This window comes from Erpetoichthys calabaricus, chromosome 9, assembly GCF_900747795.2.
Source record: "Erpetoichthys calabaricus chromosome 9, fErpCal1.3, whole genome shotgun sequence".
Classification (NCBI taxonomy): Eukaryota; Metazoa; Chordata; class Cladistia; order Polypteriformes; family Polypteridae; genus Erpetoichthys; species Erpetoichthys calabaricus.
In genome coordinates, this window is record NC_041402.2 from 101,607,016 (window position 1) to 101,633,905 (window position 26,890).

At 38.7% G+C, this 26,890-nt stretch overlaps 2 protein-coding genes across 2 annotated transcripts in view; both read right to left on the minus strand.

Annotated features, from left to right (window-relative positions):
- LOC114657202 (killer cell lectin-like receptor subfamily B member 1B allele B) overlaps positions 1-26,890 on the minus strand; it is a 509,866-nt gene that overhangs the window by 66,135 nt on the left and 416,841 nt on the right. The window lies entirely within an intron of this gene.
- Positions 4,283-26,890, minus strand: part of LOC127529134 (killer cell lectin-like receptor subfamily G member 1) — a 42,722-nt gene continuing 20,114 nt past the window's right edge. Inside the window, exon 3 of the mRNA XM_051931749.1 lies at positions 4,283-4,820. Coding sequence (XP_051787709.1) covers positions 4,694-4,820 — 127 coding nt within the window. The 3' untranslated portion in view covers positions 4,283-4,693. The remainder of the gene's footprint in view (positions 4,821-26,890) is intronic.

The following is a 26,890-nucleotide window of genomic DNA, read 5'->3' on the forward strand; positions in this document are numbered from 1 at the left end:
TTATAATACTAAGTCTTTAAAGATGGAGAACTCTTCCTGCATTGGAGTGCATTCTTCATGTTAGCTTCATGGTCCTTTGTCCACGGTATGCTGTGATGCTGCCTTCCTCAACTCACTGTTAAGCTCTTTGCTGTGTCCTCTGCAACTTCATAGTTTAAAATATTACTCTTAACGGAACAAGACTTTAGGTGTAGGTATTTGATGATTATTAATCAACAAGACACTCACCTAAGGGTGCAAAAGCATTGTTGTAAAAGCGTAAATAAATTTCTACCTGTCTACCCCCAGGGTAGTAAATTAATGCAGGGAATGAGGTATAGGATCTCTGTTTCATCTTCTGACAAAAGTGGCGAAAGTCTACATTAACACTTTTATTTTCTCTGTTGTGATTCGAAACATGGCTGAAGACTTACTTTCACAAATATCCCAGACATATTGTTGAGATAAGTAAAAAAAATATCATTTATTTATAACATTTTATAACACAAAATAGATATATGGAAATATATAATGTGACACATGAGTCCCTGTTTTGCACCCCAAAACATGAGGCTGAGTCCCTGTACTTTAGCAAAAACAGCTTTTATTCAGCTTGAAACAGGAACAGCATGGTTATTTATTGTAGCGGGATCTACCACTCTCCTATACATAGACACAGCAATCAGGCAGGTCAGGTTACTGGCCAAGTAATACTGTTCTTTGCATTTATAATGTTCCTTGCATCACCCATCGATGGCACCTTGATCTTTTCGGATTTGCTTTCGCGTCGAGCTGCTCCAGTGCCTGGAGCCTGCGGTTGCCCCGGCAACTGATATGCTCTCTTCCACAGATGCAGCAATCGCACTTTGGGACACTCTTTGGCATGTCATCCCGTTTGGGAGGGAGTCCCAAAAGAGTTTAGAAACCTTATAATACATATATATGTCAGTTAATATATATAAAAAAGAAACAATATAAAATTGCAGAAACTTAGTTTAACTTTATCTCCCCTTTAGAAAAAGGCACGTAACTTATCAAAATCTATCTTATGGCTTAGATAGAACTCCTCTACTATAGGAATAGGCACACAACTTATAAATCCTGATTGTTTCAGGTTAAGATGGGTAAGTTCTCTGGCTGGTTATGAAGTTTCTGTTGCCAACAAGTGGTGTTCATTTGCTCACAGCAGCTAGCATTTGCGCTGGCTCAGGGACTACAGTGAATATCCTTTTAAGTGCCTTCTTATCTGAAGGACTCTCTGCTGAAATGTCTGCTCAACTCTGTGTTCTGAACAGTCCTGCTTTCTTTTCCCATAATTCTGTACACCCTAGGGGCTGTAGCGAAGGAGAGAATTAAAACAAAACTATCATGAACATCATGAGTGCTATCATGATAAATGTTGCACATCCTCTTCATGACATCTTAACATTGGGGACTTTCAGCCAACGAATCATTCAGCAGAAGTGTGTCAAGAAACATTCCTGGGGCTCCTTTATACCACCTACAATAGGCCTGCATAATGCCTCACCATAACTGTGACTACAAAGTCAGAAGTTCATTCTTTTTAATTTTCTTCCCTTTTAGTAATTATTTTGTGGGTTCAGACCATAGTGTCTGTGTGTATAAATGTATTTATTTTTCTATCTATTTTAGTATTTATTTATTTAAAGAGCTTTTGTGAAATCCAAATTTTCCCCTGGGGACTAATAAAGTTCTATCTATCTATCTATCTATCTATCTATCTATCTATCTATCTATCTATCTATCTATCTTCTCAAAATATGTCCTTTACACATACCATAATCCATAAGCTGTTTATTAAATAAACAAAAATGGAGGGAGAATAGAAGGAGAAAACCAGAAACTTTTAAAACAAACAAATGTCTTTCTTTTTTGGGCATCACTACACAGGCTATCCATCATTATCTATTCTGAGGGTTGCTTAGCCCACTTGCCCACTACTCACTATTCTGTAAAAAAATTGTGGGAACACAAGTGTATAGTAAGGGTTTATCTGCTGTTTACAGAAGTCTCATCTGTGATCTCATGGCACATAATGAAAATAAGGGCTCTGCTCTCATGATGTACAAATTGTAGAGTTCACCAAGACCCATAGTCCATGCTCTTCCAAATGATTTTGTCAAATAATTTGAGAACAATTCTAGACTATGTTTTGACAGGTATTGACTATTTACATTAAGCTGTAAATAGTCAGTGTCCCTTTATTTATTTTTGACCATTTCCTGTGTACATGTATATCAGTAGAAAATATTGTGTAGTATTGCCTGGTTAGCTGAGGGTTGCCAGCATAAAAGGGGCAAAAGTATGGTGCCAGAAAATGAAAGCCCACAGAAGGAGTCATTCCAAAAGAGAAGACAGCATGTCTGAATACCAGTATGGATGGATTAGGTCACTAAAGGAAGTGTTTACAATGGAAGTAAATTATACCTCATAAGGAAAATATTTGGGAGCGTTAGAATTAAATATTATTATTTGTAGAAAAGCAAGAAGCTGGATGAGTTCAGAAGGACATTACTTGGAACAGATGTGGTGCTACTACCCACTGGACAGAACAGGAGGCTTTAAAGCTCTCAAGTGCCTCAGTTCTTTTCACTAAAAGAGCAGTGTCATGCTGCAGTGATTCAGAGAGCCACCAGATGGTGTTCTTACCTACTTTTGTTGAGTGTTGGGTTTTAAGCTGTGTATGTTTTTGTAAGCTGCATGCCCACCTTGGAAAAAGGTTTAAAATATAGGATCAATTTGTTTGTATGGAAATATGTGATTTATTTATTAACCCTTTTGTTAAGCCTAATATGATTCTTTAATGGTAGTCCTCTTGAACATTTTAGTCCAGAAGTTTAACACTATTTCATCTGTTCTTTACAACACATTTCCATGTGTGCAACCAGTGAGCTATACTGAATGCATTATTGTTGCAATAAAGCACCACACATGTAACTGCATGTATGTTATATATGTAATTTTATATGTAAAAAAAATACATTTAAAGTTATTGTTATATCTTTACATTTTTGTAATATTGATTGGGTTCCTTAGCATCCAAAAAAACAAAGTTATATTTCCATGATTCAACTGTCCTTGGTCAGCCGTCCACCTAATGGCACTCTGACTGTACCACAATGCCGACAAACTTTTACAATATTTTCAAGGTAGTTTCAACTGTGTTTCTAAGAAAGGCTTTTACACGAATTTAAAATCCAACAAAGCAATTTAGCTGACTTTTTATTCTTTATCTTTGGATACCATATACATAAAGGTAAGTATTTATTCTGTATGTAATGAACAAAATCGTATTGGAATTGCAATGTCTTTCTTCCCCTTATTTTTAATATCTAAGCATATTAGTTTTAACTCGATGCAAGCCTTTTAAACTTTTCCTTTCAGATATCAGTGAAATTGTGAAAAGGAAGTAAAGCAATTTGTTTGAATTAAACATCAGAAATTGCTGTTAAAGGTTTTGACATGTAGGCATTATTTTAAATTTCTAGTGTTGGTAGAATAGTGAATGTAAAATACCAGGCTTTAGCACATTTGTGCAATTGGTTTGGTTATGTTTTGGGCATTTTAGTATTTATTGTTTCCCTTTTTCTTTTCTTTGCTTATATTCAACATGTCAAAGTGTTCCATACTGATACAATTTTTGGATATTCAGATTCTAATATATAGCTAAACTGTGGGGGCTAGTGTCCAACATGTGAATCTATGCATACCATTATATGCAGCATATAAGCACACGGAGAACACAGAATTCTTTCTGGTTTGATGTTAAACATTGAACTTCCAAAATCTCAAAACAGGTACAATCCTTCTGAGTGACATGTGAAGATAACTTACCATTTTTAAACCTAGGCCTACAAGCATCTACTGTTGATCCGGCTGTACTATTAACAAATGGAAAAATCAAAAAGTTAATGTACATTTAAATAAATTATATTTGCTTTTGCTCTTAATTTCCAAAGTGTGCAGTACAAACTTAATATTTCACTGTTGAGGAATGGAGAATACAATAAGGTCACTAGTCAAAAGAAACATGCCTTAACAATTTTTTATTAATCATTTTTGCAAATGAATTGTCTTAAAATAGCAGCACCAAATAAGAAACATTTTAAAGGTTAATGATATTCATTTTATAAGTTTGAAAGCCAAAATAAAATGTTCATAAGTTATGCACTGGCAATTTCAAGCTGTGTTCAATAGTTTTTTTTTTTAAAGAAAAGTAAGATATTTTTGCAACCAACATACATGGATATATATGTATGAATTATTTTATATTTTATGTTTAATTCCTGCCCACATTATGTTTTGCCATTTTCCTAATACTGCAACTTCAGTAATTTTAATAAAAAAATCTACTTTATTAAAAATGTAACTAAGTGCGTAGCTCTAGACAAAATGAAAATGATGTACATGCTCCATGGATGAATATGAAATTTAAAGAATATATGTTAAAAAGCAAAAGGATGTTTATTTTCTCTGAAAACTAGTCTTCATAAAAGAATATTTGGAGTTAACTTTTTCACACAAGATTTAGTCAACTGCGAAAATAGCCTTATACAATGAAGAATTACAAATCAAATTAGTTAAATTGTTAAACTGAAATAATCTGTGGCTATTATATTAGAAACACACAACCTGTTTATTAATAATCCAGCCTTAATCCTTAATTACTTTTGCATTTTCGGTTGAGAAGTAGCTACAAATGCACAACATCTCTCTCGCAGATCCACATTCGTGGATTTTTTGGCATTCCTGTAGTAATTTGTTTCTGTGATATGCAGGCATGTTTGTTGCTGAAGCCGAGAACAATTTTAAATGGAGATCTGAAAGTGAGAGAAGAAAGAAGAAAGGTGTTTTTGACAGTGCTGAATATTGAAATACAAAAGTAAATTAATCAAAGTACGGTAGATATAAGTTAAATGTACTTAATTCATAATAAAGATAAAACACTGACATTTCTTGTATCACTCACATACTGTGCATTTTTATCTCACATACTGGGACAATACAGCTCAAGTACCACCAATTGTATCCATATTTGGCTTGTTTAAGCAAACGAGCAGAACAGAGTATTGAAGAAAAGACTGCATGCTTTCATTAGTTTCTCTTTGAACCGTTTTAATGATTAATTTAATATAAAACCCACTATTATTTCAAAAGGTTTTAAAAATGTAATGGTGGTTGAATGCATCAGTCCAAACAACTGAGTCAAAGTTCATGATATTTTGTTTGCATATTACATCTTAAAATCTGATCATTCTGAAGTTATGAAGCAGCAGCAATTCCCACAGCACCAACAGACTATTATGAGGAAGAGGTAGAGTAACAAATATCATTTTATATTTCTTCTCTTATAGGTTTCTACAATCTAAGATGAGTTGAAATATAAGTAATCAACGCAGACTTCAGTATACTCAGCTTCATTGATTGCAGTCCACTATCTATTGGAATGTACTGTATTTTATAATGCATATGTTATTAAAATTCATTATTTTTTCTTTACAACAGATGGTGTATCACAAATATTACCATAGCTTTTATGAATCCCATGAAAAATGTTTGTAATGAATGTGGTAATACTTGTAAAATGCATTGCATTTTTCATTCCAACAGATGGAGCATTGAAAACATTAGCATTGCTTTTACAAGTCTCATACTAAATGGCATATAACAGAGGTATAGCAACTGGACGAACACAGTGATACACAGACACTTGTCATTTTAGGACATTCCTTGATACTCCAGTCAAAAAGACCAATTCAAGACATGAACAATACAGGAAAGTGAAAATAGGCAGAACTCGATACAAAGTAACATGGATTCAATGATAAATGTTACTGAATTTGAATTGTGCTAATATTAAGTCCCAGCCCCTCCAATCTGTTTTCAGGATCACTTCACTGCTGCCTGAGCACAAATTGTTCTACTGGATGGAAGAAAATAGCAGCTGTGAAGCAGGCATAGTAATTTCAAGATATTGGTGATTTGATTTTCAAGTAATCACTGATATTTTATGTTAATTTCACCTACATTTTTGACAGTTGTTTTATGTAGATAATTTGACAGCAGGGGTGTTGTCAAGAACAGGGCCTGTTAAAGCCAATTGAGGCATTCCTTGTGTGATTTTTGGGCTATGCAAGAAATAAATTGTTGTTGTTGTTGTTATTCATGAATTGAATGAAAGTGAACAAGATCCTGAGTCCAACCATCCAAATAAGAAAACTTCAGGTGCTTTAATCTTACCCTCAGCTGAAAATATAATAACTAGAATTTAGTCAGCACAAAGCTGTTACCCCTGACCAGAAAAAAACACCTACTGGTAAACTGTATGTATTCTTGGATTTTAGGGGTCCAAGGCTTGACTAATATTATCAAACATCCATGTTTGCACATTCAGGGGTGGCTCAATCATTGCATATTTTCCCCCCTAATTTTTTTCTGGAAAAATGTGGACAAAGACTTTAGAGATTATACAGTATGGCTGCTTGTGAAGGGCTGCAGAGCCAAGACATGTTTTGGGTTTTCCTTTAGGTTACTCCTGTCTCTTCCCATACCATTTTGACCTTGGGAGTGGATTTTAATGGATTTTATCACATACTTGTTTTCATTTAAAGAATTTACCAGAATCTTGGTCAATGTCATTTGGTTTTCATTCTCATTTTATCCCTAGGAAAGGGCTTCCATTAGCTAAACTGTTGGTTGATATCTTTCTGGAGTGAATTGATAGCCTTAATGGTTTTTCATCATCTATTGAACACTTTCTTAAACTATGGATTGCAACCCAAAATGGGTTGTGGGTTGCTGCCTTTTGGATCACACATGGTCGTGACTCACCATTTTATTTAAAATGAAAGGGGCCTGCAATTGTTTGCCATTGGATGTTTAAGCAATCAACATTGTTCTGCTGAGACTATTGGAGGCTATTAGGTTGCAAGAAAAACAAGAAACACTGATATTTTGAGTCAGACTGTAGCCCACAATTTACCTCTCTATCTTTTTGAAGATGTTTTGTGAGAGATTTGGTTGTTCAGTTAATTTTATGTTGGGGTATCATCCAGAGTCCAAAGGCCTAACGATATGGTTTAACCATGATTTGAAAAAATATCTGAGATGTACTGTCAGTCACAATTAGGACTATTGTGGGACTGTGTTGCTATAATAAGCGAAACACTACAAATATTTGAGGAACGTGTGATTGAATGACAAAGATGCAATAGTTTCTTCATGTAATTCTCCCATTAAAGCAGAAATTTGCTGAATTATGTTTGCCACAATACCAACACCAATCACATTAGTGATATACAGTTTTGTTTGACCTTTCATAGCTACTGCTTTAGCAACCATTCCAAACTTCTTTCTGATTGATCTCCCAGTTACTAGTCCTCACTTTGTTTGTCTACATTGTTCTCTGTCATTCTGTAACAGATCTTTTCCTCCGTTTTCTTTCTGTCTGTGCTACAAGCAATACATATAGTCATAGCCGAAACGCAGGATTCTGAACGGGATGATATTTTGATTAAGTTGGTAAAAGTGCAGTCTGAGCACATACTGCTTAATGAACAAGTATGTTAGAACAATGCCATTATTACTTAAATGCTTGAAAATATTACTGAACTAGCTACAGGGTTTTCCAGATTAAATGCGCGTAAAGACCTGTTAATCTCCAACTCCTTTAAAACATAACTTTTTTAAAAGGGAGAAAAAACCTGTCAATCTCCAGCTACTCTAAACATATGTTTGTAAGTGCAGCTGAACATCACAGACATCTAACTCAGAGGTGTTGCTTTTACTGGTAGTGAATTTGGGCTCAATAATTGTGGCACAAAGTTACTGAAATAGGATCAAAACCAGTCCCTTCCTCCTTAAAGTTAGATATTGCTAAAAATAAATAAGCCCACTTATTGAGACAATTTTATATTTGTACCAGTCAAGGTAGGAGACTGTCTGACACATGATTGAAAAACAGCAGAAAATGTATTAGCATTAATTGATTAAATTATTAAATTAATTAGCAATTATTTACAGAATTAAAGCTGACACCTTTCCATTAAAAGTAACAGTATGTGTGTAGATAGTAATCCATTGGGGAGTGGTATTATTGAATATATTTCTCCTCCACTTACACTACAAATGGGCTCTTTGTATAGTGAAACAATCACAGCTGTAACTATTCCCAGGACTAATCCAATATTCATTTTGAGTTACCCATGGTTAGAATGGCACAATCCTGTTATTGACTGAGCATTTAAGGAAATTAAAGAGTGGGGTTCCTTTTGCCATAAAAGTTGTTTGAGAGCAGCCCTGGCATCAGTGTTTCATTGTAACTCTGTTCAGATGCTTCCTTCATAATTTGAGGATTTTACAGGACTTTTTCAATAAAAAAAAAGTCAAACGAGTTGCCTCCACATAGAGAAATTGAGTTCTGTTTTGATCTTTTTTCTGGGGCTCCTTTACCTAAAGGGATAATTAATACCTTGTCTCATCCTGAAAGTTTGGTAATGGATAAGTATATTAAAGATAATTTGAAAACAGGGTCTATTAGCCTTCTAATAGTCCAATTGATGTCAGATTCTTTAATAAAATAAAAAGGATGTGGGTCTGTGACATTGCATTACATTATTTGGAGAATAATAAATTAATGCTTGAAAACAATTATTCTCTTCCTCTTCTTTCCTCACTAATCAATAAGGTACCAGATTCTACTGTATTTAAGAAAGTGGATTCACAGAGTGCATATAATTAATGAGAATATGTCAGGGGCATGAGTGATAAGTGGAAAGTGGAATTTAACATCTCTGCAGGGCATTATGCATTACTGGTGATGCCATTTGGATTTGCTAATGCACCGATGTCAAGCCTTTGTTAAGATACCTTTAAAGAACTTTTGGGTTTTGTGTCCTAGTTTATTTTGAAGACATTTTGATTTTCTTAAAGATTAGGGCGCTTTGCCCCCTGCTCGCTTCACTTGCCAACCCCTGCCAAGCACTTTGTGCCATTGTGAAGAGTGTTGCTGAACGCACCCCAAGGAGACGTGGCCGCTCCTCCAAAACCCCTGTTAAATGGTGATACAATGGGAAACAAATTCCTTTTTTTTAACTCCTCTTTGCTCGATAAGCTGCTGGCTTGCTGCTTCTGCCATGTCGCGTGATCCGCACTTCGCTCGCCAACCCCTTAATGTCCCATCCCCCGCCAGTGCTACACATCATTGTGAAAAGGGAGGCTGAACGCACTCCTCTGAAACTGTGATACAATGGGAATCAAATAACAGTTGTTTTCTTTACCTTCTATTTGCTCGATCAGCTGCTGGCTTCCCTCTGCTCCTGTGTGTCTGGTGTGGTCGAAATTTAACATCTTATTAAAGAAAGAAACATCCTCTAATATAGGACAATTCAGTAATCTGGCAGGAGAAAAGCTGTTCATTGTATCTTTTACCTACTCCTCAGCAAAATGCTGTGGAGGGAGCATTCTTCAGAAGCAGTCTGTTACAGCATGGTCAGAATGGTCAGAGAAAACAAAGAATAGAGCAGTGGTTCTTAAACTGTGAAGTAACAAAAAAGGGGGCACGAATGTTGCCAGATGTGGCGTAATTTCGCTATTCGTAGGGAAATTTTAAACTTGTAGTGGTGTATCGGCAGCAAAAAATATAGGAATAAATTTTATTACGGTTTCAAAAAAACGTTAGGGGGGCGCGATTAAAACTGTTATGAAAACTCGGGTCACAAATAATTAGAGGTCGAGAAACGCTGGGATAGGGGTTCATTTTATAAACTGTTGAATTTACATACAGTGTCAATCAATGTATAAATTTTACTTTGGTTGGTTCGTTGGTTTACACCCAAATATTTATATAGAATAAAAGTCTATTATATTCTGGTTCGTCTTATACCTTTTGAGATGAGACACCACCCTTAAAATTTCTGTGCATATAACAACTGTTCTTTCTCGTTTATAGGACATCTGCTGATTTCTTAGTAATCTCTTAGTCATCCTTCAGTACATTTTGTACATTACATCAACCTTTCTTCTGGTACATTCTTTATTTACTTGACCATTTCAGTATTTTTTCTAAACCAATTCTTATATTTCAGTGTACATTTTGTTGTTCACTTGACCTTTATTTGGTTTCCCACATTTATTAACCCTTTATGCTATTTCTTTAAGATGAATGCTATGTGACCCTAAAATTATTCTTCCACACATGATCTGCATTTTGTGCTACGCTTCAAACATTTTAAAGTCACTGCCTTGTCTCTCTTCTCCCCCATACATCTTCAAACACTATTCGATCTCTTTTCACTGTTCCGTTATTTCACCAATTAATATTTTCTGTTTGTTTGCACTAATGCGATCTTTACTCTACAGCTATGCGCCATTGTGAAGAGAGAGGCTAAACACACCCCAAGGAGATGCGGTTGCTCCTCCGAAAACCCTCTTAAACGGTGATGCAATGGGAAACAAATAATAGTTGTTTTTTTTACCTCCAATTTGCTCAGTCAGCTGCTGACTTGCTGCTGCTTCTGTGCGGTGTGATCTGTATTTTGTGCAGCGCTTCAAGCATTTTAAAGTCACTGCCTTGTTTCTCTGCTCCCCCAGACATCCTCAAACATTATGCGATCTCTTTTCGCTGTTCCGTTATTTAACCGAGTAATATTTTCAGTTTGTTTGCGCTAATGTGAGCTTTGCTTTCATTTTCTTGAGTCTTTCGAATTTTCCTACTTCCATTATCTCTAACCTGCTCTGCATGTGTATCACAGGACTTGCTTCCAAAGGTTGTAAGTATGACGTGACCTGCACATCTCACAGAAAGTGAAAGTGTCTGTCAGTCTCTGTCTCTCAAAGATCTCTCTTCAAAAGATCACGTCTCGTCCCAAGTTTTTTTTTTTATCCATCCAACCATCCATTTTCCAACCCGCTGAATCTGAACACATACAGAGATATCATGTGAAGCATGCCCTTCAGTGACTCAAAGCTAATAATTTGTATGTAAAATATAAGAAGTGTGATTTTCATCAGAACTTTTTTAGAGTATGAAATTTCCATATTTGTTGTGAAAATGGATCAATCTAAGGTTGCTGCTATACACAACTGGATGTTGCCTGAGAGTATTAAGCAAATTCAGAGGTTCAAGAGGATTTCAAATTTCTACAGAACATTTATAGAGAATTTTAGTACAGTTAAATACCTTACCACTTCAATTTTGAAAAAGAGTTAATTGTGCACTTGAATGGACCTCAGAGGCTCAGGCTCCATTTGATGCTCTGAAAAAATAATTTACATCTACACCAATCCTTCTCCATACTGACTCCTAACTCCAGTTAATTGTAGATGTTGATGCCTGTGGTATCGGTGTGGGGGCTACTTTGTCTCAGCAGTTCTTAGACTTTAAGTAGACCCATCTATGTGCCTTCTATTCAAAGAAGAATGATCAGAATTATGACATGGATAATAGAGAACTGTTAGCTATTAAGTTAAGACTGGAGGACTGGACATTGATTGGAGGGGGGCTCAGCTTGCTTTTGTTCATTATCGCTTATCAGGCTGAAAGTAGAAACAGCAAAGATGATATCGTTCCTAGACAATTTGAAACCTATGAAATTGCAGAAACTCCCAAAAATATCATTCTCCCAGCAAAGTTTTTTAGGTGCTACCTTTGTGCAGCTATCGGAAGATTCACTCTCCAAACTAAGAGAGTCATTAATTGATCAAGAAGTTCCACCTCTGCCCCCTCTCGATAAAATGTATAATGTATCAAATTTGAGGAGATAAGTACTGGATTTGCATGGTTCTCATTTGTTTGGATATCCTATTATAACCCAGAGAGTGGAAATGTTTAAAAGGTATTTTTGTCGGGAGGGTATGACCGGTGATGTTAAAGGTTATATTAAGGTTTGTGACATTTGTTGTGGAAATAAACTTATGGTTAGTTATTCTATTATTTGCAGCTTGTTTCATCTCAGACCAGACTTTGTGAGGGTTATATAAAATTGACATTCATGGCAGGTTTCTAATTCTAGGTGATTTCAATTTTCATGTGTATACTGTAATCCCTCCTCCATCGCGGGGGTTGCGTTCCAGTGCCACCCGCGAAATAAGAAAATTCGCCAAGTAGAAACCATATGTTTATATGGTTATTTTTATATATTTTAAGCCCTTATAAACTCTCCCACACTATTATAAACATTTCACGCACAATTATACAGCATAAACCCTTTGTATTCTCTTAGATATTAGGTAAGATTCGTTGAAATTATGTATGTAAACACAGTTTACATACAGGAAAACCTAAATATTTTAAAGATATCGAGCGTCTCCGATATCACATATGTTACAGCCATTACGACAGACAGGCCACCATCAATAAATACGTTCAATGCAAGAAAAATTGTATACAGTAAAATGTGTGTACAGTGACACTAAACTATGTACATGTAATAAGTACTGTACGTAAATAATTAATTATGGTTACTCAACACCAATGACACGACGACTTGTCCGATAACGATGAGTTTAATTTTACTGCACAACAAAGGATAGCGTTACAGCTATTCTAAAGGAGCCTCTTCAGGTGACTGTTTAGCACCGCCGTTGTTCTTCTTCCATCACTCTTCAATCCAAATCCCTAAAGCAGATTCCATCCAGACTACTGCCTTATCACATCCACTTGCAACTCATTTTGCGCCCTGGTTAAAAGACACTGCGGCCGTAGATCTTATATGCTTTTCCTCCTTTTTAAATAAAAAGAATCATGGACTCATTTATGCTGTAATGGTGTCCTGCAGCAGTGTAGCTGTTTCCTTCCTTCAACATATCCAAAACTTTTACCTTTTCTGCAATCATTTGCATCTTCTGTTGGCGCTTGTGCATATTAATGCTGAATGAGTGAGATTAGACTTCCTGGTTAATGCAGCACTCCGTCGCTGAGCCAATCAGCAGCACACAGGAACTTAACCGCGTGCTCTGATTGGGTAGCTTCTCAGCCATCCGCCAATAGCGTCCCTTGTTTCAATTCAAATGCGTCCCTTGTTTGAATTCAAATGGGCAAATCAACTGAGGAAGCACACGTACTGTAGACCGCAGACATCCGCGAAGCAGTGAAAAATCCGCAATATATATTCACATATGCTTATATTTAAAATCCGCGATGGAGTGAAGCCGCGAAAGACGACGCGCGATATAGCGAGGGATCACTGTAATTAGTATTGTTCTAAAGGAAGAGAATGTATTGTCTTCAAATCCATCTCAATCAATAAACTGACACCAGAACACTTTTAGAAAAACTTGTGAGGCTTTGGCAGCATTGTTAAACGCAAAATAAAATATTTTAGGTACTATATAATTCATCTCTCCAAAGTTAAAAGAATGTAGGTTCTGCAGGCCGTCCATGAGACCAGTTGCATTGAATCCTCTTGGAAGAAGCCCTGGAAACAATAAGAAGCAACTTAAGAACATTTATGGCAGTTAGTATGTCCATTGGGTGCTTGGGTGGTATTTGGCCTATGAACTCCTTCAGATTTTGTTTTATTTTCTCCAGCTTAATTGGAGTTTTTTTTTTCATTTGTTCTTCCGGCCATCTGACCTTATCATTGTCCTTATTTTAAGAGACATAGGTAAAAAGAGAGGAGATGTATGCAGTTCAGAAGCCACACCGAAACAGTATGCTGTCAAAGGACAAAAATGCAGTGTCACCTAAAATATGCCCCATTGAAAAGGAGGAGAAGAAAGGTTGCACCATGAAGGAACATACTTTTAAGGATTGCCTTACTTGGATTAAGAAGAATGGTTTCCTTAAATTATATGGACATCTCTCATTTACACTAAAGTTTGCTATATGAATTTTAATCATTTGGATTGTATGTTTTCTACCACTGACTTCAAGTATTTAATTCCTAGTTTCTCTGCAAATAAACATGAGTAATGATTAAAATTTAAGTTTAAATATTTCTTGACTGAAACTTAGTTTATTGGTATCCACCACAGTGTGCTTGTTCAAATGATTTGTTATTTGCTTAACTCTTTCAAAGCTAGAGATCTGGCCTTGTTGAAGTATGTATTGCATGTTTGTTCAAGTGTGAGTTATGCTTGTTCAGTTAAAATTGTAAAGCCCTTTTAAGGGTAAAGAGAAGGTAGCCATCCTCTGACCCCTGTTGAAGTTTTGAAGTTTTGAGGTCACCAGCATCACTCATATTGCTCTGTTTGATTTGTGCAGCCCTTTCAAAAGTAGCTTATCTGGTAAATTCTACCTGTAGTTCAGCTCTTGAAGTTGCTGTTGGCCTTTGCTAAGGTACTCTGAAGGGTGGCCCTTTTAGGGAAAGAAACCCAAGGGCACTGACTGTCCCTTGGCCCTTGCTAAGGTATTCTGAAGTTACTTTGTATTTGACCTGTAACTGTGTTTGAGACATGATTGATAAAAGAATATTAAATAGGTAATTAATGCAGGGTCTACATATAAATCAAGGCTAATAATTTAGGCATTTACAGATTAACTTGTCCACTAATATAAAGAGGACCTTACAGGTTAAAGTACCTTTCGAAAACACTTTCAAATAAGAAAACAGGTATGATTCAAATGGCCCTGATTCACTACTATCTTTGCTTGAGTAATGTTCTTCATCTTCAGTAAACAAAAATACACAGAAAATCCATTTGATCTTGTCTGTCTGAGGCGGAACTTTGTTAGCAACGGTGTTATTTTACCTTTTTTTTTTTTTTTTTACTATCACCCCGAGGTATCCTGTATTTACTGAACCCAAGGGACTTTAATTAAAGTAAATGCAAGTATACATGTATACAACCATGAATACCAGAAACAGGGTTCAGAAAGAAACAGAAAAGAAAGCCAAAGCTTCATCTAAGTCTAAACAGGTCTCAAATTCAAGCTCAAAATACAGCCTGCCATAGACTGATCTGGAACATATAGGTGAAAGAACAGATCTCCGGGCATTTGATGCTGCAGTATAAGCTCCTGCCGAAAGTGAAACTGGGAGCGAAACTGCAAGTGAGTTAGACCAGGAGAACCTGTCGATTCCAAAAGGTTCATTGGAACTAAGCATGGCCTTACTATCCCTGTCAACTACCCCTTTTAAAGTTAGCGGCACTGACTCCTACAGGGCTTGCTACTCCACCTGCCAAGCACGGAGAAGACCAAGATGAACAGTCTGAGCTGAAGGTAATAACCACTGCAATGATTACCACAATAACTACTGCTCTTAGCGGGGGACGAAAGATATGAAGGACATAACCAAGACATATTATATTAAAGACCAAGAGAAATGTTTAAGTAATCACTTTGAGGCAACTTTTAAAGGCATACTAGAAAAAACTGAGGTAAAAACACAGGAAAAAGTCAGTAAGTTTGAGAATAAATTTACAGCACATTGTGCTCAGCTTGAAAACGTTAAACAAATGTTCAAGACTCGTATTGAAATAATTGAACAACTGGCATTTACAGCTGATGAAAAAGCAATGGCTGCAAATTCTGAATGCAAAGTGTTTGGAGACAGGCTAGCTGCACTGGAAGATGGATAGATAAGGAATAATATCAGAATCTGAATTCTCCCTGAAAACCATTAAAGTCCAAACCAAGTGAAATTCATAGCTGAACTATTCTCTAAAATGATTGGGGAAGATATTAAATCAGACACCGAGATATCAGAGGCTTACCGCATACGTGGCTCTAATGAAGGAAGTGTGGGATGGGATGAAGATCATCACTGGCTGCAGCTCAAAGCGGGGTACCACCATCGAGAGAGACGTGAAGAGAGCAAACCAAATGAACATCTTCTTTAACAGGTTTGACCACCCTAACCCACTCTCACCTCAGAGTACTGCACTCTGTACACATCCTTCTGCTGATACCAACATAGGAGAGACATCCCCACCCACAATTACAGCAGCGCAAGTGAGCAGAGAGCTGAGGAAACTTCGTGCCAGCAAAGCAGCAGGTCCAGATGGAGTATCGCCACGACTGCTGAAGGTCTGTGCATCAGAGCTGGGGGGTCCTCTACAGCGCATCTTCAACCTGAGCCTGGAACAGGGGAAAGTCCCGAGGCTTTGGAAAACATCTTGCATCACTCCAGTCCCAAAGGTATCACGTCCTGGTGAGCTGAATGACTTCCGGCCTGTCGCTCTAACATCACATGTGATGAAGACCATGGAGCGGCTGCTGCTTCACCACCTGAGGCCACAGGTCCAACACGCCCTCGACCCTCTGCAGTTCGCATACCAGGAGAAGGTGGGAGCGGAAGATGCCATCATCTATATGCTACATCGATCCCTCTCCCACTTGGACAGAGGCAATGGCGCTGTAAGAATTATGTTTCTAGACTTCTCTAGCGCCTTCAACACCATCCAACCTCTGCTCCTTAGGGACAAGATGACAGAGATGGGAGTAGATTCATACCTGGTGGCATGGATCGTGGACTATCTTACAAACAGACCTCAGTATGTGCGTCTCGGGAATTGCAGATCTGACATTGTGGTCAGCAACACAGGAGCGCCGCAGGGGACTGTACTTTCTCCGGTCCTGTTCAGCCTATATACATCAGACTTCCAATATAACTCGGAGTCCTGCCACGTGCAAAAGTTTGCTGACGACACTGCTATCGTGGGCTGCATCAGGAGTGGGCAGGAGGAGGAGTATAGAAACCTCATCAAGGACTTTGTTAAATGGTGAGACTTAAACCACCTACAACTGAACACCAGCAAAACCAAGGAACTGGTGGTGGATTTTAGGAGACCCAGGCCCCTCATGGACCCCGTGATCATCAGAGTGACTGTGTGCAGAGGGTGCAGACCTATAAATACCTGGGAGTGCAGCTGGACGATAAATTGGACTGGACTGCCAATACTGATTCTCTGTGCAAGAAAGGACAGAGCCGCCTGTACTTCCTTAGAAGACTGGCATCCTTCAACATCTGCAGTAAGATGCTGCAGATGTTCTATCAGATGGTTGTGGCGAGTGCCCTCTTCTACGCAGTGGTGTGCTGGGGAGGCAGCATTAAGAAGAAGGATGCCTCACGCCTGGACAAACTGGTGAGGAAGGCAGGCTCTATTGTTGGCATAGAGCTGGACGGTTTGACATCCGTAGCAGAGCAACGGGCAACCAGCAGGCTCCTATCAATTATGGAGAATCCACTACATCCATTAAACAGTGTCATCTCCAGACAGAGGAGCAGTTTCAGCGACAGACTGCTGTCACTGTCCTGCTCCACTGACAGACTGAGAAGATCATTCCTCCCCCAAACTATGCGACTCTTCAATTCCACCAGAGGGGGTAAACGTTGAAAATTATTCAAGTTATTGTCTGTTTTTTACCTGCATTTTTTTATTACTCTTTAATTTAATATTTTTTGCTGCTGGAGTATGTGAATTTCCCCCTGGGATTAATAAAGTATCTATCTATCTATCTATCTATCTATCTATCTATCTATCTATCTATCTATCTATCTATCTATCTATCTATCTATCTATCTATCTATCTATCTATCTATCTAATGCCTCAAAACCTAGAAGCCTCGTTGTATGTTTTGACAAGTTACAATCAAAATTAAATTTGATGTCACTTTTCAGACTGAAAGAGAGATTATATTTGAAAATAATCACATTTGTATTTTTTCTGATTTCTCACCTTCAACAACTGCCAAACTTGCCGCTTTTTACAGGATTAATCAAAGCTGAAATCAGAAAAAAAAATCACACAGAAGACAAAAGTTCATAGAACAGTGAAGTTTTGAGTTGAGATTTAAAGGAGGAGAAAGAGGAGCAATCGCGGAGAGACTGAGGAAGAGAGTTCCAGAGTTGAGGGTCCATGACACTTAAGGACCTGCCTCCCAGGATGGAGAGTGTGGTGTGTGGGACAGTAAGGAGATTACTGCTCGAGGACCTGAGAGAGTGACAAGGAGTGTAAGGACCTAGGAGCTGAGTGAGGTAGGTTATATAGGGCTTTGAAGGTGAGAAGCAGCATCTTGAATTTAGTCCTTGATGGAACCGGTAACCAGTGCAGTGGGGAGATGTAAGCAAAACGCTTTGTGTGGGTGAGGATTCTGGCTGCAGAGTTCTGAATGTACTGTAGCTTCGGTATAGATTTTGCAGGGAAGCCAATGAAGAGGGAATTGCAGTAATCAATATGAGACATTATGAAACAGTGAACCAGAGTTAGAGCATCATTAAAGGACAGAGATGGACAGAGGCGGGCAATGGACAGAGATGATAGAATGAAATTTTGGAAAGAGACCTAATGTGTAGCTCAAAGTTAAGTGATGAATCAAACAAAACACCAAGATTTCTGACAACAGGAGCAGGTTTGACAAGTGAGCCATCAATAGAAACAGAGAAGATGGATACCTTACAAAGTAGGGAGTTTGGGCCTACCAGTAACACGCCAGTTTTATTAACATTAAGTTTGAGAAATCCTTAAAAGTGAAAGTTGTGGAATATTGTGTGAAAGTTTTGAGTGATGTAACAGTTGGTGTAAAAAATGTGAAGTGCTAGCTTGTTGTAGAACATCCACTTTTAAAAGCAGAAAGCAGAGGAAAAAAAGGAGTGTAAACTGCCCATGGTGAAAGTTAGGGCAGTAATAACAGGATCTGACTGGAACCCTTAACTTACCTGACTTACCTGAGACAGATGAGTGCTCAGATAAAGAGTGGGAATGTGAGTGTGAGCAAAAGGAGAGACATGAAAGGAAGGAAAAACAGCAAGAGTGTTGCCTTCTATCATTCTCCACTGCACCACAATCTCCAGGTAATTCTGAGGTCTGTCCAGTATTTAAGAAACATGCTACACCAATAGATATATCGCCACTGTAAGGAAAGGTAACCAGTGCTGCATTGATATTTGATTTAGGACAAAGAAATCAGATAGAAGGCAAAGAAGCTGGAAAGGAATAAGGAAATTGAGTAAAGAAAGTGTGGAATTAAAACAAGGAACAATGGAAATGAAAGGAATTCAAGTGCTTGTGTGTGAAAAGGTCTGAAAATTCTAGTGGAAGAGTAACTAAGTTGGAAAGAAAGTGCACCAGTTTAGGAGTTGGTTTGAATGAAACAGGACAAGCAAAATAACAAAGGATGGGGGATGGTGCAGCAGGAAGGTTTACAAGCTCAGGCAGCAAGTCAGGAATGCACAGGGGTGTGAAGGTCCTAACAGCTCTGCTAGGCCCAGAAGTAATTAAAAAGTGCACATACTTAGATTCAGTAATTCAAAACCTGACTGACCAGTTCATTAAAAAGACAGCCTATGAAACTTCTTGCAATAAAATGGAGAAAAGTGAGCTGGTCTTGAATAAAGAACAAAGGTCAGTGTTAGGAGAGATGCTGGATTTGGCACTTAGATTTTGGAGAGGTATTAGCCCACATTTTCAGGTAGCAGTTACTATAAAATAAAAGAGGACACACAGGCAATGACAAAAAATAAAAGGGTAGTGCAGGAAGACAGGAAAGGGAAAATAGTTATTTCTGTTTCAATTTCCTGACTGTTAGGAGTGGTGCTACTTCTATTGTGAAGTTTTATGGACTTTGGGTTGGTGCAGGTAATAAATAGTGAAGGCAATTAGCAGAGTAAAATCCATGCAGGAGATTGGGTTACCGCTAGTACATTGGAGGGGAGTGGCACTAGTGGCCAAGCTGTTTCAATGAATGCCTGGAAGCAAAGTTTGAGTGTTGGCACCAGGTCAACATCCAAGAAGATGAGATAGACAGAAACTGCTTTGTCACCTTCCATTTTGCAGACCTGCCTACTTAGCGGAACAAATAAAGAAGCTAGGAAAAGACACCAAGCAAAGACTAAAGACAAAGACAAGAAGAACTGAAGAGACAGCAAGAAAAAGACACTTACTGGGGTTTAACACTAGAATTGCCAAAGCCTATGAAAAAAACTCGTAAATCCAGCCCACCTTAACACTAGAATTACCAGAGCCTACGAAAAAACTTGCAGATCCGTCCCACCTTAAAACGCTTCGCACCTCTCCATCTGCGTCTTTTGTCTTCTAAATGTGTGGATAAGCAGCAAACAGCAAGCAGCCTACTATCACATCCCCACACCTCGCACAGTTGTCTCAGCTGAAGTCTGTTTACCTGCGTGTCAGTTGTTTATTTGATATTTGCACTTCAGGCTTCACACATTATATGCTTCATGTCTACATTTTGTCAATTATTACTAAAACATGAAAAATGTTTCTGTTTTAATGATGTGTTTACATAGATTGGTGTAGACACGGAACACACATGAAATGCATGTGTTCCAAATAACGATATAGTATTTATAAAAGGTGTCATTTTGCTTGACTTCTCACTCTATACAACTCTAAGCAACTGACATGCAGGTAAACAGACTTGAGCTGAGAAAACTTTGTGTGGCGGTGGGGGGGATGTGATAGCAGGCTGCTGGCTGCTGATCGACACATTTAAAAGACAAAAGACGCTGACAGAGAGGTGCGAAGGGATTTAAGGTGGGCCAGATTTACAAGTTTTTTCGTAGGCTTTGGTAATTCTAGTGTTAACTGTTTAACAAGTCCACAAGTCATGCAATAATAGGACTAGTCACAACAGCTATAGTTTAAAAAAAAGTTTGTTCATTGCTACAACAAATTTGTATTCCAAGGGGTGGAAACTGTGCAAACCAAGTTAGGAATGTCAAAAATGAGGACATTAATTTGGGTCTCAAAGTGTAGATTCTGGGTATTAATTAATTACGTGGGATAACAAATATAATTAATACTATTATTAAAGAAAGTTATACTGAGCAGATGGTGAAATTTTTCTAAAGAGCAAGTGCAGCTGGTACATTTGCAAATGATATGGGCTCCGATGTTTAGGTATAGTTTTATTGGAAAAATAAGGAAGCCCTGCTGATATTGTGAGCTATGGTACAGGCAGAGGACCAGTGGGCCAATTCTGAACCGAGGTGTTTAGCACAGCAAGTATGCATATGGTGAGCAAACAACTCTAGGGGTGGACTACAGGGGGAATGATAAGAGTTGCATAGCTATGATGTCTCATGGTGGTGATGCCAGCCTAAACTGATAAGGGCTGATTGCAGTCAAAGGTTACACCATGGGTAGAAAAGCACAAGGGGCAACTAAGTCAACCCCAAATGCGTAAAGATGGTCCACAAATGTTGGTTTGTGAACAGTTTATGCAATGGCACATGTGCTCTCACTTGGGCAAAACTGGTTGTACTGACACCTGTAGTATTTTACCTTTCAAATTTTGAAGTTAATTGTACAGCTACATATGCTTAAACAGATAGTTCTGGACGAAACCAGTATGGATTAAGACAATAATTCACACAATAGACTTAAATTACAGTAGGTTAGGTTAGTGGAAGGTATGGACTTGTCTCATTTTGAACCACCAGATCTGATGACAAATGAAGACTGAAAAAAAGCAAAAGAAACAGTTGAAGCAAGCCGGACCAGACATAAGTCATCAGGAGCGCATCAACGTTCTTCAGATTGTCTTTGAAATAAAGATATGTGATGGACAAATGGTCACACACAACTTTTAACACTGGGAGAGGAAATACTGCAAACCAAAGCACAAGTTATTCAACAGACTCCTCAAACAATTAAGACCGTTTAATTATAATATAAAGACATTGTACAAAAGATTTATCGGGGTGGAGTATTGTGATGGGAAATTTTGCTTATAAGTTGATAAATATTTTGTATGTCTTTATTTGTAACTTAGACAAAGCAATGTAATATTCGTGTTACATAATTGATAATAACAGCCATGGTTTGATGATTAAGAACCCCTTCCCCCCTTTTAGAAATGAGTCTCTTTGTAATTTTATGACAGGGTTGGGGGGAGGGGAAGTGCCTAAAACAAGTTTGGACAGTGATTATCTGCAGGACTCTCAGTCAACCCCCACAGGAAAGCCAGACTGCCTAGCTGGAAAGTTTTACCTTAACAAATGGTTTTGGGGTCAGGTGTGAGGGTATTCTGTCCCCCCATTGGTCTGAAGTATGGTTGTTTGGAACTAGCTTATATCAGACGCCTTTAAGTACCATGACACCCTATTGGCTGTAGGGGTTGGACAGAAAACCTATAAATATGCTTGCTTTACCTCGCTCTCTCTCTTACCAAAACTGATGAAAGACCATCTCACACCATGAACTGAAAAGAAAAACACAATGAAGAGCACAGTTCGGCAGCCATATTGAGACAGGGATGTGGCCTGTTCTGAAGAAAGCTGACCAAAAATGATGCCTTAATTAGAGACATTTTAAGTAACTAACAAGTCTGTGTGCCGCCTTAAACTACACATCACCATTTATCAGGTTGTATGGTTGCCACTATACAAATGTACTTTGCATATTGTTATTATTTATGAATATTATCAACGATACATTTAAAGTGTAACTTAACTCCTATTTGTCTTTTACTACACCTAATTGCCTGAGGTTATAAATGTAGAAGGGAAAGTGGGGAGAAGTTATAAGGTACAATTCCTCATAAGCAATGGTAAGTCTGTGAGATTTGAGGCATTCTGATAAAGGCTACATATTAATAATACAAATTGGGAAAGTAGAGTAATATATTACCCTACCAAGACAAAACACTGGTTGACATTAAGAAATGTTGTCTTGTGGATGCAAAAGACTCTGCTGCTCTTCCCTGCACATTCAGCAGTGTCACTACCTCTACTCTGTACAATACGATGGCTGCGACTTGAGACTTCGCCCGCCTTCTCAAAGAATTCCCCCAGCATGGTTTGGAACACTACATTTCTACTACTGGTCCACTGGTACACATTCACACTCGTCGGCTGGCCCCTGACAATGTGGCTATTGCAAAGGCTGTGTTTGCCGATATGGAATGGCCGGGAATTCTAGGCTGATCAAACAGCCTGTGGATGTCGAGCCACTATATGGTGGCCAGAGCAGGTGGTTTTTTTGTCAGTAGTGTGGGGATTACTCTGTCCTGGGTATGATGTTAAACTGCATCCGGCCCTGCAAGCGGTCCTCCAACTGGCAGGGAAATCATGGGGGTTGGTGGCAGAATTAGCATTCCAGCCACCATAAAAAAAACTTCACACAGCTGTGAGACGATAGAAAGGACTCCTTTTTGTTCTCTGCTGGAGTAGCTCTGCTGGGCGGTTGCTCACATCATGAAGAGGAGGTGTGAAAGCCTTCAGGAGCCCCATCCCCGGAATCGAAACTGTCCAAGAGCCAGTGGGGTTAGGTCTGTTGAGGATCAGAACTGATGTGGTGCTGAGGAATCACCTGCTGCACGTCAGCACTCGGGTCCCAATTTGCGGCGGCCCATCCAGATAGGCACATGGAACATCTTGTCTCTCCAGCAAGATGGTCATCTTCCTCTGCTGTCGGAGGAGCTGTGTAAATTCCGCATTTCAATGGCGGCACTCTCTGAGGTGCGCAGACCTCAGACTGGCCAGATCTCTGAAGGTGGATACACCTTTTATTGGTCTGGTCACTCTGATGTCTGTCATACTCAGGGAGTAGCTGTTGCTGTAGTGGATTGGCTTCTTCCGATGGTGTCCGACGTCACTCCTTTCATGGCTCCTTTCATGGATCTGTGGGAAAATTATTTTTTCAAAGGTAGACCTCATTTGCAGCTACCACCAAGTACCTGTACACCTGGCAAACATCCGCAAAGCAGCAGTCATCACCCTGTTTGGATTGTTTGAATCCCTGCATACACCATTCAGCCTTAAAAACACAGCACAAATATTTCAGAAGTTGATGGACTCTGTCCTCATTGACTTTGAATTCCTTTTTGTCTACCTAGACAACATCTTGGTTGCCAGCTCCTCTAAAGGTTGAACACCTCAGTCATCTCCAAGCCTTGTTTGAGTGCCTTAGCCTGCATGGGTTGATTATCAATCCTGCTAAGTCCCTGTTTGGAGTACCTGTCATAGGCTTCCTGGGGCATCACATTTAAAAGGATGGTGTGATTTGTTTGCTTCCCAAAGTCTCTGCTGTTACCAATTTTCCACAACTCTGCACCGTACTTGCCATCCAGGCATTCTTGGGCATGGCCACTTTCTATCATCGCTCCATTCCTCAGGCAGCCCTCACTGTGCAACCTTTATATGAGGCATTACAGGGTCAGTCCGCAAGTTCCCCTGTCATTTGGTCCAAAAAAACTGAATGAGGCATTCACAAACACCAGAGTTTCAGGCTCTTCACTCGGCAGAAGTTGCCTGCAGTTGTCGGAGGTGCAGTTGGAGGGCAATGTTGCCAAGCTCCTGCATGACACCAGCATAGGTTACCCCCATCCAATTGTCCCCAGCAACTGGAGACGGGGCATTTTTGATACCGTACTCTCACACCTAGGGGGGCTGGCATCCCAATGTTTGGTGGCGAGTATAGTTGTTTGGCGGGGTCTCAAAAAAGACATTCAGGGCTGGGCAGCAACTTGTGTAGCATGTCAGAAGGCTAAAATACATTGCCATGTTAAAGCCCCACTGAACCATTTCCTGGTGCCTGCTCTTCATTTTGACCATGTTAAAGTGGACCTGGTTGTCCTCTTCCTCCTTCTTATGGTTTTAAATCCCCACACTACCGGATGGCCTTAAGCTGTTCCTTTGATGTCCACAACTATGGCAGAAGTAGCAAGGGCTTTTATCAGCACTTAAATTGCACAATATGGCATGTCCTCCCACATCACTTTCAAGTAAAGAACACAGTTCACTTCACAGCTATGGGCTATCACTGCCTACCATCCCCAAGCTAACGGCCATTGTGAGAAATTTCATTGGTTGCAACAGTCAGACCTCAAGGACTCTTTTACCAGCGACAGCTGAGTTGACTGTCTGCTGTGGGTGCTGTTGGGGCTACATACAGCTCCAAAAGAGGACCTGCAAGTCTTGTCCACTGAACTGGTGCTTGGTCAGCCTCTCTGAGCATCTGGGGATTTTATCCCTCAAGAGTTCTTTCCTCAGAACCACACCCTGACATCACTCTCTACTCCTGGACACAGCAGTCGACTTCAAGCCTGTACATCCTACCCAGCACAGCTTGCCTCACTTCTGGTATCTGTGCCACATCCAATCTGCAAAGTTTGTGTTAATAGCTCTTTCTGAGTCCTGGAAGTTGGAGATAAAAAGTTTGTGCTTGACATCAGTGGCAAACAGCAGACAGTCTCAGTTGATTGCCTCAAGCCTGCACACACGGATTTGTCTCAGGTTTTTACTGTTTTCTGGCCCCTGTTGGTTACCTGGCTCCTGTTTCCACAAACACACCTGTGCCTATTGAGCATGCATATGTTAGTTTTCCAGGTCTGGTCACAGTCCTGCCTACCCACAATTGGACTGGGAGCATAGTTCATGCTTGACAATGCTTGTGCATGTGAATTCTGGGGGCGCCCTGTGTAGCGGATGGAGGTAAAGTGCCTCTATATGGACATTATTCACATGCACTGAAGTGTGGGTGGAGGTGGGATGATTAGTTGAGAGGCAACAATTGTGTTTATAGTTTAGTCACATTCAATAAACTTCAGTAGTCTTTTGCCTGTACTAAGAAAACATTGCCTGGCCTTGTGTCTTCCCTTGCAGGGCACTACACTTTCATAATTATTTTAAGTTGTATTTTTACTTTACTCTCCTTTTCAGATAAATGTTTTTTAATTAAAATTGTTCTTATTTAGTGATATGTTATGATCACAACAACAGAATTCTAATGTTAGCTTAAATTTAAATAAAGTGCTAATTGTTTCATTTATTATTTATTAAACTTACAGTATTATCAAATGCAAAGAAAATGTGCTAATTTTAAAATATTCTAATTTACATCTTTAGGAAAAAACTAATGCTAAAAATCTCAAAGAATGCTAGCTTGTTTTGTATTGTGTCCATTTATTCAGGTAATTCCCAGCTTTTGGCCCCCAACTTATATAAAGTGGCACTGGATTAAACAAGTATGTATCTTTATGTTTATGCATTATTTAATTAGTAATTAGTAAAGTAGTAATTGCTTTTTACCTAAGAACTGATTACAACACTCTGAGCCTGCACTCCGTAGAGTGCTATACAAAAACAAACTGATTTGAATTGAATTTTAAAATATGTTTTCTGGCTGTCACCATAGTAAATCCCAGATCACATTTCCAGTTTCATAATTCATAAAATATTTTTGTGTTTAACTCCCTGGTTGTGGAAAATTATTATTTTTCTTTCTTCTGTATTCCCATGGCCAAATTGTGCCAAAATGTATAGTACAAATGTGGTTTTACAGAAGCAAAGTAAATATTAGAAATAGTCAAAACCAAAATTTAGATTCTTCTGTTTAAAATAGCTTTTTTTAATCTGTATCTATATGTCCAATTAATAACTGAGGTGCAAATATGAAGCAACCTGTACACTAAATAAACTCTCTCCATTCATGGATTTTCAAATATGCTTACTCCAATTTTTGGTCACCAGGAGGCAGGGCCTATCCTTGCATTATATTAAACTATGTAGAAACCAATCTTGGATGCGGCATTAAAGCATACTCATGCACACGTATATGCTCTCTCATTCAGGACCAATTTAAACGGGCTAGACTTGGTAAAAGACATAGTGGAGTTGAGCTGAGAATTTCTTGTCATATGCACAATGAACAGCTAGTCACACTGTATAATGAAAATCTTACTAGTCCATATAACATCTTTGGGATGTGAAAGGAGAACCAGAGTATGTGCAAACTCTGTAATAAGAGTGAGCTGAGAGACATCCTTGCCACGCAAGGTGCCACAATATCACCCAATAGACATCATATTTAAATGTTTATGACAAGGTCAAAAGAAAAAAATCTAAATTTTAATTGCTAGACTGCGCTATCAAAAAGAGAATGTGTTTTTGGAATAAGTGATGAGCTGGATGAGTCCGTGGTGGTAATCCTTTTGACATGGTATAGACATGAGATGTATACAGATTTGCCACAGATGGAAGA